The sequence below is a fragment of the Hypanus sabinus genome, chromosome 5 (assembly GCF_030144855.1).
Source record: "Hypanus sabinus isolate sHypSab1 chromosome 5, sHypSab1.hap1, whole genome shotgun sequence".
Lineage (NCBI taxonomy): Eukaryota > Metazoa > Chordata > Chondrichthyes > Myliobatiformes > Dasyatidae > Hypanus > Hypanus sabinus.
Window position 1 is genome coordinate 90,516,294 of NC_082710.1, and position 20,546 is coordinate 90,536,839.

The window sequence follows — 20,546 nt, forward strand, 5'->3', positions numbered from 1 at the left end:
TCAAATGCCATCAGTAGCCTCGTTAGCCAGACGAGCTTCTGGGCTACTGAAGCCCTGTTGCAACAGGCAGCAACAGTAATGAAGTACAAAATGGAGCAGTGGAAGTAGTACAGGTACATCCTTGGCCAACTTTAAACTTCAAATCAAAATAGTTACCTCCTTCCTTTTGACCAACAGCCACAAGTTCAGTAGCAAGACGACAAATTCCTCCTCCTGCGAAATGGAAGGGTCTGACACCAATAACGAAGGAATACAGCAATTTAAGTATGGCCATTCTTGGTCTTAACTTTGAACCTGCTTCCTTAAGCTTTCATAGTGGGGGTGGGGGCATAATGGGAACATGCTCCCACTACCTACTAAATGTTCCCATTGGTATGTGTCTCAAGTAGCCTCTGATAACCAAGTGTAGCTCCTGGCCTTCACATGCAGCTTAGCCATTAAGCCTAGCAGAAATGTTTCTACCGAAAGAGGGTAAAGGTGGGGTACAGTGCCTTAAAAACTAGTCGCTTCAGGTATATGTGGCTTGAGAGCGGTGGCTAGCAGAAGGGAAACTCAACCTCCACTGCCTTGTGGCTATACCCATTCATGGGGGAAGGCTTCAGAAGTAAACCCTGAAGAAGAGCTAGAGTCGATAAGACAGTCCTACATTGAGTTCAATGCTGATTGGCAACTCCTGTGACATTGCTGGTGCCAAACTGTATTGATCTCTGCCATCCCTTTGGATTAAGAGGCGGAGCCTGCTGCATAGGCTCGCTCTCCATATTGTACTGCCCTGGGTTGCATATAGCTAGAACCCAACTTCCAGAGTCAACCCTGACCAATGGAAGGCCTCACTTTGAACCAAGATCCAGGATACACACAGTATCCTCATAACAGTGCAATAGAAAGCACTGAATGTTTGAATTGATTTGCTGCAAAGGGCAATGACTGCTACATTCCCAAAGAACACTGGTATCATAGGGCATCCAATACGTGAAAGCAAGTTAGATTCAGTATCTCTTACCAGTTGTCTGTTGAAGTTTTGCACACATTGCTCAAACTGCTCATCTTTTGTCTCATCAGCCTTGCCCAGCTTCTGAAGGACCTGCAAGTGTTAAAGCAGAGAGTAAGTGGATGCTAAGACATTCTGAGGTGATGGGCTCATCTTACAGAACAGCTCCAGATAAGGCAAAAGAGTTATAGCAACACCTGAGGCAAAGAACTTGAAGCCCATCTTAAGGCTCTCAGAAGTACAAACAACTGCTGTTAGTATTCAGCAGGTCAAGCAACATATATGGAGGGAATGAGATAATATATTTTTTTTCTGTGGGGGTTTTTTTAAACGTAGTTCAGTCTAGTTTTTGTACTGTGTCATGTAACACCATGGTCCTGAAAAAACATTGTCTCATTTTTACTATGTACTTTACCAGCAGTTATGGTCAAAATGACAAGAAAAGTGACTTGACTTGACACTGGATGACCTTCAGAAATATTCACTGGTTTTTATTTTTAAAGTGTAATTGAGTCTTTGTAGGACATTGTCCAAAAGGTACCAAATAAAATTTATCGAAGTATGTACATGCTAGAATATGTAGACTCACAAACAGCCGAAGTGCAAAGACAAACTGCAAATAAATTTTAAGTTGGATCCCGACGCTGGTCTGCCATTTTAGGTCGTTGCCGTTGACACTGTGTTGAGTGTTTAACTTTGTATTTGGCTTAAAATTTTCTTAGTAAGATTCACCCTGACCCCGCGCTCCCCACCCTCCACCGTTGTGGTCGGCTGGTGGTGCAGTGAGATCAGACCCAGGCTGGAGAACAGAGGTTTCTATGCCAGGTTGATGTCGATCCAGTGACTCCCGCACCATCCGTGCTGGGTTGATATCGAGCTGGCAACTCGACCTTGTGAAAAAAAAACACTGCCACCTCCAGTTTAAGTTCCCACGTGGAATACTGTGGATGATCAAATATGCAAACCCAGCACAGCCCCCAGTTGTCCCATTAAGCCTGTCTCAGTGCAGTGGTCGTTAGGACCCAGTGGAGCTTGGGACACGCTACCCGCAGCATTTCCGTTCCGTTGATGGTGTGCGGTGGTCCTTAAGACCTAGCGGACCTTGGGAGCCAGCACCCACAGTGTTTCTGTTCCATTGACAGGAAGCGATCGCAATTGAAAATAAAGTGGAAATAATAAAGCATTTGGAAAGAGGTGAAATGCCATCGGTCATTAGAAAAGCATTAGGCTACAGTTGGTCAACGATCAGAACAATTTTAAAGGATAACAGATAAAGTGAAAATAATGGAGCATTTGAAAGCTCTGATGAAAGCTACAATTATTACTAAGCAACGCAGTGGTTTAATTATTGGAATACATACGTTTCTTAAGTGTTTTATATGCATAGAAAGGTTAAATATATACTAAGAAAAAGTTTGACTGACGCTAAATAATACCAGATATACTTGTTCCGACGTAGGTACAAATCCAACTTAAATATGGACTCAGGAATGGAACTCGTACGTAACCCGGGGACTGCCTGTATCCACCCGATGATTGAGGGGTTAACATGACCCACATGAGGCTCCTGTACCTTTCTAATGGCAGCAGCAAGGAGAGAGTATGGCTTGGATGGATGCAACAGAGAGAACTTTACCCGCGATGGACTGTTGTACATCCACTGTTTTTGTGGGATTTTCCGTACAAGAGCATTCATGTTTTTCTATACCAGGCTGTGATTCAAAGAGTCAATACACTCTTCACCAGACATCCATAAAAGTTTGTCACATTTTTAGATGTGTCATGCCAAATCTTCACAAGCTTCCCAGGAAGTAGAGGTGCTGTGATTTCTTCACAATGGAACTTGTGTGTTGGGCCCAAGACAGATCCTCTGAAATAATATTGGAGTATTGAGAGAAATGATTCTTAAGGAGTCCATTTAGAATGTGCTGACACAGAAAGAACGTGCAAAGCAACTTGCAGGGCAACGTATAAACCAATTTGCAAAATCAGGATGAAACAATAGCTTGCTGATTAAAGAAGCGATACAGGTAACGGGAAGACATGCTTAACGGTTGAACAATAACGGTGTTAATGCGCTGAGGCTGATAAGTGGGCCAAAGGGTAGTCACATTTGTAATTTTGTAATGAGATTAAGGAAGAATGTCTGCACCTCACATGGGTGCAACTCACAAAGTCGTAAACAACTAGGGTATAAAAAAACTGTGCAAAGTGTAATTCGGCACTCAACCTAGCAGGAGCTGGTTGGGTCCGACTCTGCAGACTCGAAAAATAAAGTTTACCGTTCTGCAAATTGCTGAGACTCAGTGTGTTTCTGACAACGTGGGGGCTCGTCCGGGATCCACACTCCGGCCGCGGTGGACACGAGGAAGGACATTGGAGACGGTGCACCCCGCCGAGTTTGGCGGTCCCTGACTCCTTGCTCGTCGCTCCAGCGCGGCTTGAGCGAGTGATATCCGGACAGCGCAGAGCGGTAAACGGGGAGAAGGGGACAGTACCTGGTACTGGAAGTCCCCAGGACGCACCGGGTAAGTGCCTACTATTATAGTAGAAAGGTGCGGGAATAAGTAAGGACGGAGAAGACCGGGATCGCTACCCGGGGGTCCTCCTGATTAAGTAAGAGCGGAATAAGATGGGAGGGGGTGGCTCTAAAAAGAAAGAGGAAACGGAGAGACCGGGACCATACCCGGGGGTTCCTCCTGATAGCCCCCTCGGTAGAATGTTTGAGAATTGGGGATGTGGAAGACTAAAAGGGAAACAAAAGAAAAAAATGATACAGTACTGTTTAATTTGGTCGAAACAGCCGATAGAAAAACCTGCGGTCTGGTGGCCGCGGCTTGGGTCTGAGGAGGATTGGGTACGACAAGCCTTAAACATTTACGTTAATTCAAAACCAAGTGTAAAACCGGAAGAAATTGCTTATGCTTTTTGTTGGGCTCCCTGGCCAGGAGTAACAACAAAGAGTTTTAAATTGGGCATTAAAGGGGAGCGGAAGTGGGACCCACTCGATCATTTACCCCCTCCCTATGTCCAGCCTTCTGCGCCCCTTGCGGGAGCAGAGGGAGGACGTGAAGAAAGTGAAAAAACAGAAGAAATAGACCCGGAGAGGGAAGAGAGGGATGTTAGGGAAAAAGCAAAAGCAAGGATCGAAACAAGGAGTGTGACAGGAGCAGATAAGAAAAAGAAAGACGAATTAAAAAAGGAAGAGGTACAGCTGTGTCCCCTTCGAGAGGTTCCAATGGGAGGAGAACGGGGAGGAACAGGATTTGTAAACGTCCCTCTGACAAGTACCGAAGTACGAGGATTTAAGAAAGATATGAAAACTTTATTAGAAGATCCAATGGGACTGGCAGAACAGTTGGATCAATTCTTAGGACCTAATGTTTACACTTGGGAAGAAATGCATGCGATTATGGGAACGCTATTTTCTGCACAAGAGAGGCAAATGTTACGACAAGCTGCAATATCAATTTGGGGAAGGGAACAGCCGAATGAGTTACCGGGGGACCGGAAATTTCCAGTAAACGACCCACAGTGGGACAAACAAGCAGAAGAGAGAAGACGGCAATATCCCATTGCCATGGAAGGGAGGAGGGGATTACAACCTGTAATTGAGACATTAGTATCAGATGGACTCCTGGAAGAATGTATGTCACCCTTTAATACCCCCATCCTACCGGTCCGAAAGCCCGACGGCACGTATCGAATGGTTCAAGATCTGAGAGGCTTAAATGCGGTAGTCCAAACACGATACCCGGTAGTGCCTAACCCCTATACATTAATGAGCAAAATACCTCCTGAACATGAATGGTTCAGTGTGATAGATCTAAAAGATGCCTTTTGGAGTTGCCCGTTGGAGGAAGGTAGCCGAGATATGTTCGCATTTGAATGGGAAAATCCCTTCACTGGGCGGAAGAAGCAACTCCGGTGGACCGTCTTGCCCCAAGGGTTCACGGAGTCCCCAAACCTATTCGAACAGGTACTGGAGCAAGTATTGGCTGGATTCCATTGTACCGAAAAGAACCAACTATTACAGTATGTCGATGACCTACTACTATCGGGACCAGCAGAGGAGGTAGTGCGAGACGATACTATAAGACTCCTGAATTACCTAGGAGAAAAAGGATTGCGGGTGTCCAAGAAGAAACTGCAATTTGTCGAGAAGGAAATAACATATCTCGGACACAGAGTCAGTAAAGGGCACCGCCAAATAACCCCAGAAAGAATAGCAGGAATAACTAAAAATACCGCTTCCCAGGACAAAGAAGGAAATAAGACAATTTCTGGGCTTAGTGGGCTATTGCCGGATTTGGATAGAGAATTATACCCCCCTGGTGAAGTTTATGTACGACAAATTGGCAAAGGAAGACCGGGGAATAATCAGCTGGACCGAAGAAGAAGAACAGAAGTTCAGGAAAATAAAAGGGCAACTAATTCGGGCCCCGGTATTAACACTGCCAGCACTGGAAAAGCCCTTTCAGCTGTATGCAACAAACAATGAAGGAACTGCGTTAGGAGTACTAACCCAAGAAAAAGGAGGAAAGCGGCAACCTGTGGCCTTTTTATCAAAAATGTTAGACCCGGTATCCCGGGGATGGCCGACGTGCATACAAGCCGTAGCGGCAGCAGCCGTACTAGTAGAAGAAGCACGGAAATTAACCTTTGAGGGAAGAATGACGGTGTATACCCAGCACTCCGTTAGCACCCTCTTAGCCCAAAAAGCTCAGCGGTGGTTGACGGACTCTCGCATACTGAAATACGAAACCATTCTGATGGTCGGGGATGATGTAAGCTTTGAAAGGAACAATAGTTGTAACCCGGCACAGTTCTTATACGGGGAATCAACAGGGGAGCCCGACAAACATCAGAAGGCGAGTGGAAGACCCCCGACGGACGACAAGTACTGAATAAGGAAGTAACTCGTCATATACTGCAACAACTACACCAACAAAGCCATTGGGAAGTGCAAGCTATGTGCGACACTATCCTAAGGGACTATGTTTGTAAAGGGATATTCACACTAGCTCAACAGGAGGTGTGGGGCTGTTACACCTGCCAAAAGGTAAACAAGAAAATGATGCGTGCCACCCATAAGGGGGGACAAACACTAGCCGTCCGACCGTTCCATCGGATCCAAATAGACTTTACGGAACTACCACAAGTTCAGAGATGGAAGTACCTGTTAGTAATTGTGGATCACTTCACTAGGTGGGTGGAAGCATTCCCAACCACTAAAGCGGACGCCCCTGCAGTGGCACGGATCCTATTAGAAAATATAGTCCCGAGATATGGAATAATGGGGTCTATTGATTCAGATAGGAGAACACACTTTGCCTCAAAAACACACCAGCTAATCTGTGACGCCTTAGGAATCCAGTGGAAGCTGCACACCCCCTGGCACCCTCAGAGCTCAGGAAGAGTTGAGAGGATGAACAGTACTTTGAAGACGCAATTGACAAAACTAATGATGGAAACCAAGCTACCCTGGACCAAGTGTCTACCCCTGGCCCTACTAAGAATCCGCACGGCTCCTCGAAAAGATACAGGAGTATCCCCTTATGAAATGTTGTTTGGCCTTCCATATTGGAACAAGGTGGAGGGCTATCCTTCCCTGCAAGGGGGAGATGTCTTTGTAAGGGACTATTTACAGGCACTATCTCGTTCTTTTGCAGAATTGCGCAGGAAGGGGTTACTCGCACAAACCCCACCTCTGGACTTCGCACTCCACCGAACTCAGCCCGGTGACTGGGTCCTGATTAAGACTTGGAAGCCAGAGAAGTTACAGCCGCAGTGGGAAGGCCCATTCCAGGTGCTACTGACCACCGAAGCCGCAGTAAGGACAAAAGAAAAAGGGTGGACCCACGCCGCGAGAATCAAGGGACCCGTAAAGCCCGAAGAAGGTGCAGAATGGACTTGCGTCCAGGGAGAAGACCCGATGGTGCTAAAGCTCAAAAGACGGACAGAATGAACTTTGGGACTGTAATGTATATACTGCTATTGTTGAGAAGCGCTGAAGGGGGATGTGATAAGTGCAGGACGACGGTAAGGGTGGGCATGACGGTTTTTCCAGGATCCTTTGTATCACACTCGCATGTAAACGAGAAATGTTATGACTACAACAAAAAGGAGGAGTATGTGGAAAGTTTAATCTAACCAACTGCTGCTTAAAGATAGATGACAACGGAAAGGTGGTTCAAAAAAAAATATCAGATAAAATAAGGAAACTGGCCCACGTGCCGGTACAGACCTGGAAGCCGCTGGGGTATTGGGACTGGCTGGACGGATGGTTGAAAGGAGGCTGGTGGCGAACCGCTTTAGGGGTTATAGGAGGGGGATTGATGGTCCTCCTTCTGCTACCATGTCTGATCCCCTGCTTGCGGGAGCTAGTAGCTCGGGTGGCAAGACAAGTCATGCAACCAGGGGCCCCAGCTGATCCTGTTCAGGTACTCCTACAAAGGGAAATAGAGCTAGAGGAAGAAGCCTATGTAAACCCGTGGCAAAAGCCCAACTGATAGCACATTCTAAAAAGAAAAAGGGTGGATTGAGAGAAATGATTCTTAAGGAGTCCATTTAGAATGTGCTGACACAGAAAGAACGTGCAAAGCAACTTGCAGGGCAACGTATAAACCAATTTGCAAAATCAGGATGAAACAATAGCTTGCTGATTAAAGAAGCGATACAGGTAACGGGAAGACATGCTTAACGGTTGAACAATAACGGTGTTAATGCGCTGAGGCTGATAAGTGGGCCAAAGGGTAGTCACATTTGTAATTTTGTAATGAGATTAAGGAAGAATGTCTGCACCTCACATGGGTGCAACTCACAAAGTCGTAAACAACTAGGGTATAAAAAAACTGTGCAAAGTGTAATTCGGCACTCAATCTAGCAGGAGCTGGTTGGGTCCGACTCTGCAGACTCGAAAAATAAAGTTTACCGTTCTGCAAATTGCTGAGACTCAGTGTGTTTCTGACAAGTATGAAAGTTGAAATTGTTTGCTGTGTAACCAAAACTATGTAGTCAGCTTTGAACTTGCTATTTGCTAGAGAATGAAATCTTAAGAATGTAGAAGACAATGGTGTGTTAATGAGAGGTAGCTAAGAGATGTAGATTAGAACATGATTAAGTCAATGGGTAGAAACAATAGTGGCAGATGTACTTGTGATACGCAACTATAGACGGATTGGATATGCTAATGCAACTAAACCAGGAGATTGCTATAAAAAATGCTATGTCCAAGGATCAGTGGGCAATCAGCAACTAGCTCAATGACTGTCTCAGCTTTGATTTGCAAATTAAAGTTTAATACTTCTTGAAGAATCTTCTGCGTCTCCTGGTCGTTTGTGGGGCACGAGAAACCACGACAATAACACGGAGGAACTTAAGTTGCTGACCCTTTCCCAGATCAGGACTGGCTCATGGACCTATAGTTTCCTCCTCCTGAAGTACGCAGAGCTGTAATATTTAGATGCCAAAACATCTTATTTTTCCCCAGCAGTATCAGACCTTAATTACTTCTGAGGTACACCATTTTTTGCCTCCCAAATGGCGACATCATATATATCAGGAAAAAAACTGCCTCCAAAAAGTAATAACGTATAACATAACACGTAACATACACAGCAAACTGAACCTTTAGCAGACTGGGCCAATTTTACCTAATGAAATTAAGGAGTCCCTATACACCTCCAAAGATCAAAATGACTTTAGGTTCAGGGGCTTCATTTGAACGTTCCCTTCCAAGTAGTCCACCACCCAACTTGAATATATTGTTTGCTTAATTGCTAGGTTAAATCATAGAACCTTAAAACACTGTGGGAGAACCTTCACAAGAGAAATAATGAGAAAAATTGATGAACTGGCTAACACAACCTGCTAGGGCAATAATTGCTGCCCCTGCCAGCAATCCCAAGATCACACTTCCCAAGAAGGTTGCTTCCTTAAATCTCCTTCTGGCAGTTGCATTGGACCAAAAGAGGAACCTGAATGACAGACAAAAACTATTTTAATCACAGGACAGATGCAAGCAAACTTTTAAGTCATGAGCAGGCAGAAGAGAGCAGCAGGGTGAACAGGAGCTGTTTAAAAGCTCTAAATAAGCAGGTCAATGGGTCATTTAAAAATGGAAATAGTGACCACATTAACCATGCACACTTTTGCAAACAGATAAGGGGATTTACACACAAGTTATGAGAACATATTTTGCAAGTAACCGCAGATTAGGCTTTCATAATTAAAAGGGGGCTGATTTGATAAAGTTATGGTTATTCAGCTCTTTGTGCCTACTCTACCATTTTTCTGGATTCTAATTTAAATATATTGGTAATGAGCTGTCACAGCATTCCATCATTCTTTTGGCGAAATAATTACTAACCAGAATGGCTTATATACCCTTGAGACACTCCAAGGGTCCTGGTTGACACTCCAGCCAGGGAAACATTCCCACATCTTCCCTGTAAGGCCATACACCCACAAATTGAAGAAAAATTTTTATTCCATTTCATGGAGTCAATTTAGGCTCAACAATTGTTTTCCTTTTCAAAAAGTTTGTTTGAAAAGATACTGGAAATATTAGTCAGTTGTCCAAAATGTTTACCATTTGAGGGCAGTTAACTGTTTATAAAATTGTAAATCTGGAGTCATGAATACGCACAAGAGATCAGCTAGGCAAAGGGGAAGCATTTCCTTTCATGAACATGACTAATCATTCCCTTTTAAAGCAACAAGTTTTACTTGACTTAAATTACTCAGCTGACCAAGCATTCAAACTCCTACCTGGGGTTCATCAGTCTAGCCTCTTCATACTGGTGCAACAACATTGTCCTCAAATTTATCAAAAGGACAAAGAGTCACTACCTCAGGATTCATTTTCTTGCAGGCATTCACAGTAGAGCAGAAATAGAATTATTGCAAAACTACACATATTGTTCTTTTTATTTTGATTCTGTTCTGTGAATATTTGTTCTAGGTTGTCACTGTGGTGTTATGCTGTGAACTGCTGCTACATGACAGGTCAGCAGCTTAGAGGAAATGCAGCTTGTGGCCCATATACCCACAAGTTGAAGAAAATATGTCACATGAAACTCTGAAGCTCAAAGCACAAGCTGCTGTGAACGGGTTTTCCAGTCAAGGTTACTGTCCCTTCTGATCGTGTTTCTGTTACCCAATAAGCCTATGAAATATACAAGAAAATGAACGTGGCACCACAGTGCCACTAAAATATATTGAAGAATGGTTATGCTATCAAAGCATTTGAACAGGCACTTCAATTTGTAAAAAACTACAACCAAAGCCCATTTGTGGCTTCCTTTTTTAAAAAAAAACTTGTGCCCTGATGAAGTGTCTCAGCCCAAAACATCAATTCATTCCCTTCCATAGATGCTGCCTGACCTGCTCAGTTCTGCCGGCATTGTGCATCTTGAAACAGTTGCTTCACAAATAATCCTACAAGGTCTCAAATTAATGTATTGCAATGGCAGGATTGAGTGAAACCATCACAAACAAAATAATGTTCAGAATTCTTCCCTTCCTGTCTGTACCACTACCAAGTTTTCACATTGTTCTACCAGCTGGAATGCAATTCAAATTGTGACTTTCCACAGAAGTATTGCAAAGTTGAAGATACCTGACGGGACAGCAGGGTGGTCATCAGCAGAGCAGTCAGGGGGACAGACAGGTCATTCTGTGGACAGGAAAAGGCAACACGATGGTAGTTTGCCTCCCAGGTGCCAGGGTGTGAGATGTTTCTGGATGTATCCACAACACCCTGATCAGCCAGAAGTCATGGTACATATTGGTACAAACAACATAGAAAGAAAAAGGGAAAAGTATAGAGAGTTTGGAAGGAAGCTGAGGAGCAGGACCTCAAAAAAGGTAGCAATTTCGGGATTGCTGCCTGTGCCACTCAACAGTGAGGATAGGAATTGAAAGAGGTGTGTGGCTAAAGAATTGGAGCAGGGGCCAGGGATTCAATTTCTGGATAATTGGGACCTCTTCTGGAGCAGGTGTGACCTGTACAAAAAGGATGCTGCACTTGGATCTGAGGGGGACCAATATTCTCATGGGCAGGTTTACTAGAGTTGTAGAGAGTGGCTAAACTAATATGGCAGGGGATGGGAACCAGTATGACAGAGCTGAGGACAAGCCAAAATGTTCATAAGTAGAATATGGATGTAACATGAATGCAAGGATGGACAAGCCAACGACTGGGTACAACTGCAGACAGAGCAAGCAGTTAAATTGTACCAGAGGCGAAGAACATAGGACCAAAGGTGCTATGTTTAAATGTGCTTAGCATTCATAATAAGGTGGATGAACTTGGAGCACAAATGGAGATTGGTCAGTATAACATTGTGAGCATCACTGAGTCGTGGCTGAAAGGCAGCCATAGTGGGGAGCTTAACAAAGGATATACTTTGTTTCGAAAGGACACTCAGGAAGGCATAGGCGGTGGTGTGGCTCTGTTGGTAGAAGATGGAATCAAATCTTTAGAAGCAGGTGACATAGTATCAGGGAATATTGAATCTTTGTGAGTGGAGTTAAGAAATTGCAACGGTAAAGAAACCATCATGGGAATCCAGTATGGGCCTCCAAATTGTTAGCCAAGATCTAGGGTTCAGATTGCAAAGGGAGCTAGAAAAGGCATGTAATAAGTGTAGTGTAACAATTTTAATGAAGGACTTAAATATGCAAGGGGATTGGGAAAATCTGGTTGGTGTTGGATCGCAAGAGGGAATTTGTTCAATGTCTACGAGATGGCTTTTTAAGAGCAGCTTGTGCCTGACCCTACTCGGGGTCTCCTATTAGAGTGTGTGTTGTACAATAACAGATCTTATGAGGGAGCTTAATGTAAAGAAACCCTTAGGAAGCCTTGATCATAATATATTGAATTCATACTGTAATTGGAGAGGGAGAGACACAAATCACGTGCCTCCATATCACAATTGAATAAGGAGAATTACAGAGGCATAAGAAAAGAGCTCACCCAGGTGGACTGGAGACGGATACTAGTAAAAATGACGGCAAAACAGAGGAGACTGAAATTTCTGGGAATAGTTCACAGGGTGCAGGACAGAATATCCCAGAGCAGAAGTAGTTCTCAAATAGCGGGGTAGGTAACCATAGCTGACAAGTTAAGGACTGCATAAAAGCCAAGGAAAGGGCATATAAGCAACAAAATGTCAGTGGGAAGTTGAATGATTGAGCAGCTTTAAAATCCAAAGGGCAACTAAGAAAGCTTTGAGGGGAAAGATTAAATACAAGGACAAGCTAGCCAATAATATAAAGCAGGATACCAAAAATTTTTCTCCAGGTTACATAAAAAGAGTAAAAGAGATGTGAAAGTTGATATTGAACCGCTAGAAAATGCTGCTGGTGAGGTAATAATGGGGGACAAAGAAATGGAAAATTAACTTAATGAGTACTATGCATCTGTCTTCACTGTGGAAGACATCAGCAGTGTGCCAGAGGTCTGTGAGTATCAGGGAGAGGAATGAGTGTCATTGCTATTACAAAGGAAAAACTGCTGGGCAACTACTGGGTCTTAAACTGGATAAGTCACCTGGACCAGATGGACGACATCCCAGAGTTCTGAAAGAGGTTCCTGAAGAAAGCAGATGAATTGGTCATGACCTTTCAAGAATCACTTGATTCTGCCATGGTCACAGAGGACTGGAAGATTGTAAATGTCATGTCACTCCAAGGGGGGAAAAAGGTAAAAGAAAGGAAATTACAGACCAGTTAGCCTTACCTCAGTGGTTGGGAAAGTGCTGGTCAATTATTAAAATTGTTACACTCACTCCTACTTCCCTGACACTCCCAGACCTCTGGTATACTGCTGGTGTCTTCCACAGAGAAGACAAATGCAAAGTACCCATTAAGTTCATCTGACATTTATTTGTCCCCCATTAGTACCTCACCAGCATCATTTTCCAGTGGTTTAATATCAACTCTCACTCTCTTTTACTCTTTACGTAACTGCTTTATATTATTGGCTAGTCTGCCCTCATTTCATCTTTGCCCTTCTTATAGCTTTTTAAGTTGCCTTTTATTGGATTGTACAAGTTTCTCATTCATCCAACTTCCCACTCACTTTAGCTACCTTATATGCCCTTTCCTTGGCTTTTATGCAGTCCTCGTCAGCTACGGTTGCCTACCCTTGCATTTGAGAAATTCATCCTCACTGGGATACATCTATCCTGCGCCTTCTGAACTATTCCCAGAAGCTTCAGCCAACTCTGCTTCGCCGTCAATATTTCCAGTATTCTCCTCCAATCCACCAGGGCAAGCTCCCCTCTCATGCCTCTGTAATTCCCCTTCTTCAATTGTGATATGGATAAATGTGAGTTGTGCTATCCCTCTCAAATTGCAGCATCAATTCAATCATATGATAACTGCCTCCCAAATGTTCCTTTGCACTAAGCTCCCCAATAAGATCCGGGTTACTACACAACACCCAATCTAATAGCCATTCCCCAAGAAGGCTCAAGCACAAGTTGTTCTAAAAAGCCACCTCGTAGGCATTGAACAAATACCCTCTTGCAATCCAACAATCTGATTTTCCCAAACCCCTTGCATATTGAAGTTCCCCATTACCATTGTGTCATTACCTTTATTAGAAGCCTTTACCAGCTCCCTTTGCAACCTTAACCCCACATCTTGTCTACTCTGGAGGCCTATATACGATTCCCACAATGGTTTCTTTACCCTTGCAATTTCTTAACTCCATCCACAAAGATTCAATATTCTCTGACCCTATGTCACCTCTTTCTAAAGATGTGATTTCATCTCTTACCAACACAGCCACACCTGTCCCTATGCCTTCCTGCATGTCCTTTCGATACAAAGTGTAAGCTCCCAACTATGGCCTTCCTTCAGACACAACTCAATGATGCCCATAATGTCTTATCGACCAATCTCTAAATGCTCAAGTTCATCCACCTTAGTCCGATCGCTACATGCATTTAAATACAGCGCCTTCAGTCTTGTATTCTTCAGCATTTTGAATTATGCATCTGTGGTACAATATATCCCTGTTCTGTCTGTATTTGTACCATATCATTAGCTTGTCCTTCCTTACATTCATATTACATCCATCATCTACTTGTAAACCTGCTGGCTCATCCTCAGCTCTATCAAACTGGTTCCCATCTCCCTGCCGTATTCGTTTAAACCAATCCCGACAGCTTCAGTAAACCTGCCTGCAAGAATATTGGTCCCCCTCGGATTCAAGTGTAACCCATCCCTTTCGTACAGGTCCCACCTGCCCCAGAAGAGCTCCCAATTATCAAGAAAACTGAATCCCTGCCCCCGCTCCAATTCTCTATCCACACGTTTACCTGATTTCTAGTCTTATCCTCACTGTCGCGTGTCACAGGCAGCAATCCCAAGATTACTACCCTGAGGTTCTGCTTGTCAGCTTCTATCCTAACTCCATATAGTCTGTTTCCAGTACCTCCTCCCTTTTTCTACCCATGTCATTGGTACCAATATGTACCACGACTTCTGGCTGCTCACACTCCCTTCTCAGGATATTGTGGATGCATTCAGAAACTTCAGACCCTGGCACCTGGGAGGCAAACTACCGTCCATGTTTCCTTTTCGCGTCCACAGAATAACCTGTCTGTTCCCCTGACTGTAGTGTCTACGACTACTGTTGCCACCCTCTTCATTTCTTTGCCCTTCTGAACCACAGGGACAGACCCAGTGCCAGAGGCATGGCCACTGCTGCTTCCCCCAGGTAGGTGCCTAACCCCCAACAGTACTCATTGTTGAGGGGAACAGCCACAGGGTGGCTGACACTATCTGACATTCTCCCCTCCCTCTCTTAACACTCAAATATCTGTCTCGTGTAGCCTTGAGGTCACTACCTCCCTGTAGCTCCTATCACTGCTTCACTTTCCCTAACAAGCTGAAGGACATCGAGCTGCAGCTTTAGCTCCCTAACATGGTCTTTAAGGAGCTGCATCTCGGTGTACCTGGTGTAGATGTGGCCACATCTGACACCCAGAGCAAAACACTGGCTCTGTAGATATACCCCTCTATTCTCTTTGGAGTTGGTTAAGAAATGAGGAATTAACATACTTTGTCTGTTCTTGAAGCCCTGCTGTGCCAAGGCCTTCCCACTCTGCTCCAGTTTTATGAAAATGGCACACATTACACCAAATGTACCAAAACTAACACCCCAATGACAACTTCAAATCAGATACAAAACTAGAACATACCATGAAGTAACCCACTTGTGCACAGGTTTGATTAGATGGAGACAACTGCGTCCAAGCTCACTTCAACCTGGACTCATGCCAATTAAAAGCAAAGTTCCATCTACGTTATGCAGACACTTCGATAAGTACGAACAAAATGCAATGATTAATCAGTTACCTAAAATGCATTAGCTCTAATGTTGGAGGAAGATTATACTCTCATTTTAAGAGAGTTATGATCTCATCAAGATTGTTGTTGTGACACAACTACACAAGGCCGTGGGCATAGCCTCCTGGCCTATTCACTTTATACATAACTGGCTACAGTTATACTTGTTTCCTGATGACATCACTGTTGGTCAAATCAAAGCTGGTGATGAATCAGCACGTACGATGGGGATTAAAAATCTGGTCGAATAATGCCAGCACAACAACCTTTCACACACCAGCAAAACATAAAGCAATGATCATTGAATACAGGAGGAGGAACCCAGAACTCCAAGAGTAAGCTCTCACGAGGGAATCGGAGGTGGAGGGTCAGTGACTTTAAATTCCTTGTCATTATCATTTCCAGATCACAAGTGCCATTTCTCAAGGTCGCAAGGCAGCACCTCCACTCTTAGAAGTTTGCACAGGTTCAACATGTCATCTAAAACTTTGACAAACTTCACAATGGCAAATTCACAATGGACCATTGTAAATTATTCCATGATTAGACTAGGATCTGTTCCACACTGTATCTCTATAAATAAATGCATGCTAAACAATTCCGAGATTCTTCTTGCTGGCAGCCACGAAACAAACAACAGAATTCACAAAAAACGACAGACTGACAAACATCCACTATGTGAACCAACTGTTTTGCAAACAGTAAAAGTAAACTAATAACAGAACATGAACCGCAGAGTCCGCGAAAGTGAATCAGTCACGGAGCCAGTTCAGTGCTGAGGGGAATGAAACCAGTGCAGGCGCCCGATGGCTGCAGGGCAGCAACTGTTCCCAAACCTGGCAACATGGACCCAAGACTCCTGCATCACCAGCCCAATGGTAGCAGCAAGAAGGGTAGATAGGTCAAACTGGGCAGACAGGACAGGACCAGGTGGGGGATCTTGACAGACACCGAAAAGTGAGCTGAACAGGCTTGTCGTCCATTCTTGACACATTAATCTTTTGAGGATAGGAATAAAATTAGTTTTTTTTACAATCAACATTTCATTTCCACTTCAAATTCCTATTTATTAAATATTTGAAATTTGAAGTCATAGCTCCAGATCAGGCCTCAGCCCAGTAATCACACATAACGTTGTTCAAAATGCTAACTTTGGCAGCAATTCTTATCCTTGGCTTTGAATGTCATCACCATGAAATTCTTTAATCCATCACAATGGTAAATCACCAGTTACTTAACACATCTACCTGATAAGGCAAGCTAGCATGTTCGTGTGGGACTGGAGTTAAACCAGGTAAAACGTTCTTCCCGAAAATGAATTATGACAAACATTAGTGAGCAGGCTACAATGCTTTGTAAATCCGTCACTAAATTCATGACAAATTGCCTCGGTATCACTTTGCAACCTTGAATATACTCAGTGACTGGACATCTACACCCATTTAGAATGGCAAGCAGTTAATTTACTGTGTAAAGAAACAGCTCCATCTTATTTCCAAATGCCTAGTTTCCAGAGACCACATCTTGTCCTATACCACCAACTGGAAGAATACGTTCATTGGTACCATCTCAAAACACTTCAATGTCTATTCTTCCAAATTATTTTTTTTAAATAACCAATCCAATCTTCCCCAACCTTGGATTAATTCTTGTCTAAATGGCACTAACTGCAAGCACTGATCTGGAGCACACTGATTCAAGCTGTCAAAGCACTCCCTTCACAACAGGCTTACTTTTAAAGCAACATCCCATTTCCCATTCTTATCTACCAAATTTTATTCATTAACCAGCACAACTTTGCTTGAAACAGTGGCACAAATAGAAAGTTCACACCCACATCCTCCCCTACTACACTACATGGTTATCACCTTGGTTTCCTCATCCTGTGCTTTGCCTTCTAAAGCTTTTCTCTCTTTTAATAGAGCACAGAACTAGGCCTTTCAGCCCATCCAATCTATGCTGAACTGTTATTCTGCCTAGTCCCATCCATCTTCACATGGAACGTAACCTCCATATCCCTCCCATCCATGCATTTACCCAAACTTCTCTTAAATGTTGCATTCAAACCCTCAGCCTCCATTTCCAAATACAACTCATTCCAAACTCACACCCATGTACTTAAATATTTCACCTTTCACCCTTAACCACAAAGGCATGACTTTTGTTTTCCCCATGGATTAGTAATCTCTGGAAATAGAATTCACAAAACTGCTCCCTTCATCAAGACCCACATGGGAAAATAATTAACATCCAGCCAACTGAAATGTGTCTAGACTGGTTGCTGACAAATCTTGACTATAATATCTGCTTCATTACTGCCCACGTACCAGCTGCTATTGGCAGCACTATGATTCATCACCAGACATGGGCAGATTACAGCCTGAGAAGTAGCACAGTTAAACAAACATATGCCCAAGATTGAAGGAGCAACTAAAACAAATGGTACCATGAATGCATTAAATATCTTTAATTTTAAAAGGCTTGAAGGAGCAAACAAGATGGAAAAGTTTAGTGAAGCAAACATTACTGATACCCTTACATGATGAGTTGGACTAAGGGACCACTGCAACAATTGTTTTCCTTAGCACATCAAAAATTTGTTTTGTGGAATGCAACAAGTTTTATATCCATTAAACTTCAGTTCTGTCAGCAATGTTATCCCTTACTGATTAGCTCGACTAATTGAACTCTGCTCCAATCATGTCAATTCCCTTCAATAGATGTGCAGTTTATGACCTAGTTTTAAAAGACACCCAAGAGGTAGAATTTATTTAGCCAGAGGGTGTTGAATCTGTGGAACTACATAGAAGGCTGTAGAGGGCAAGACACTGGGTATATTTAAAGCTGAGGTTGATAGGCTTTTGATTCAAAAGATTATAGAAGGCAAAAGAATGGGGTTGAGTGGGATAATAAATCAGTCAGCCCTGTATCTTTCACCAATCAACTTCCCAGCTCTTTACTTCATCCCTTCCCCTCCCAGTTACACCTACCACATTGTAGTTGTCTCTCCTCCCCTAGCTTTTAAATCTACTCATCTTTACTCAAATAAACTCCAGTCCTGCTGAAGGGTCTCAGCCTGAAATGTCAACTGCACTTTTTTTCCCCCATTGATGCTACCTGGCCAGCTGGGTTCCTCCAGCATCTGCAGATTTTCTATTGTTTGTGATTAGAGCTAGAGTTCATAGAAACATAGAAGATAGGTGCAGGAGTAGGCCATTCGGCCCTTCGAGCCTGCACCACCATTCAGTATGATCATGGCTGATCATCCAACTCAGAACCCTGTACCTACTTTCTCTCCATACCCCCGATCCCTTTAGCCACAAGTGCCATATTTAACTTCCTCTTAAATATAGCCAACGAACTGGCCTCAACTGTTTCCTGTGGCAGAGAATTCCACAGATTCACCACTCTGTGTGAAGAAGTTTTTCCTCATCTCGGTCCTAAGAGGCTTCCCCTTTATCTTTAAACTGTGACCCCTCGTTCTGGACTTCCCCAACATCAGAAACAATCTTCCTGCATCTAGCCTGTCCAATCCCTTTAGAATTGTATACGTTTCAATAAGATCCCCCCTCAATCTTCTAAATTCCAGTCAGTATAAGCCTAGTCGAGCCAGTCTTTCTTCATATGAAAGTCCTGCCATCCCAGGAATCAATCTGGTGAACCTTCTTTGTACTCCCTCTATGGCAAGAATGGCTTTCCTCAGATTAGGAAACCAAAAACTGCACACAATATTCTAGGTACAGTCTCACCAAGGCCTTGTACAACTGCAGTAGAACCTCCCTGCTCCTGTACTCAAATCCTTTTGCTATGAATGCCAGCATACCATTTGCCTTTTTCACCTCCTGCTGTACCTGCATGCCCACCTTCAATGACTGGTGTACAATGACACCCAGGTCTCGTTGCATCTCCCCTTTTCCTAATCGGCCACCGTTCAGATAATAATCTGTTTCCCTGTTCTTGCAACCAAAGTGGATAACCTCATATTTATCCACATTAAATTGCATCTGCCATGAATTTGCCCACTCACCTAACCTATCCAAGTCACTCTGCATCCTATTAGCATCCTCCTCACAACTAACACTGCCGCCCAGCTTCGTGTCATCCACAAACTTGGAGATGCTGCATTTAATTCCCTCGTCTAAATCATTAATATATATTGCAAACAACTGGGGTCCCAGCACTGAGCCTTGCGGTACCCCACTAGTCACTGCCTGCCATTCTGAAAAGGTCCCGTTTACTCCCACTCTGCTTCCTGTCTGCCAATTCTCTATCTGCATCAATACCATACCCCCAATACCGTGTGCTTTAAGTTTGCACACTAATCTCCTGTGTGGGACCTTGTCAAAAGCCTTTTGAAATTCTAAATATACCACATTCACTGGCTCGCTCCTATCCACTCTACTAGTTACTTCTTCAAAAAGTTCTGTAAGATTCGTCAGACATGATTTTCCTTTCACAAATCCATGCTGACTTTGTCCGATGATTTCACCTCTTTCCAAATGTGCTGTTATCACATCTTTGATAACCGACTCTAGCATTTTCCCCACCACCGATGTCAGATTAACCGGTCTATAATTCCCCGGTTTCTCTCTCCCTCCTTTTTTAAAAAGTGGGGTTACATTAGCCACCCTCCAATCCTCAGGAACTAATCTAGAATCTAAGGAGTTTTGAAAAATTATCACTAATGCATCCACTATTTCGTGGGCTACTTCCTTAAGCACCCTGGGACGCAGACCATCTGGCCCTGAAGATTTATCTGCCTTTAATCCCTTCAATTTACCCAACACCACTTCCCTACTAACATGCATTTCCCTCAGTTCCTCCATCTCACTAGACACTCGGTCCCTTACTATTTCCGGAAGATTATTTATGTCCTCCTCAGTGAAGACAGAACCAAAGTAGTTATTCATTCAAAGTAGTTTCTTGCTGAAATGTACTGGACAGCAAATTTTTTTTACTTCCTCAGAATTTTTTTATTACGATACACTGCTCTTAGCTGAACAAATACAATTTCAGACTACTTGTGTCACAGGAATTGAGAAAAATTAACTTGTGAATATAGTGTATTTGATTGCACAACGATGTGACACTTCCCACTTAAGTGTCCAACAATAATCAGGCAGCACTGATGGATTCCAATTGCTCTAATTCCATTCCTCCATGACCACAATGTCCTTGTGAAACCTCT

General features: G+C 43.5%; 1 protein-coding gene across 10 annotated transcripts in view; it reads right to left on the reverse strand.

Annotated features, from left to right (window-relative positions):
- Positions 1-20,546, reverse strand: part of LOC132394278 (myc box-dependent-interacting protein 1) — a 155,140-nt gene that overhangs the window by 110,924 nt on the left and 23,670 nt on the right. For all 10 annotated transcript variants that reach the window (XM_059970203.1, XM_059970212.1, XM_059970208.1 and 7 more), the window contains exon 2: positions 1,004-1,084. In XM_059970203.1, the coding sequence (XP_059826186.1) occupies positions 1,004-1,084 (81 nt within the window). The remainder of the gene's footprint in view (positions 1-1,003; positions 1,085-20,546) is intronic.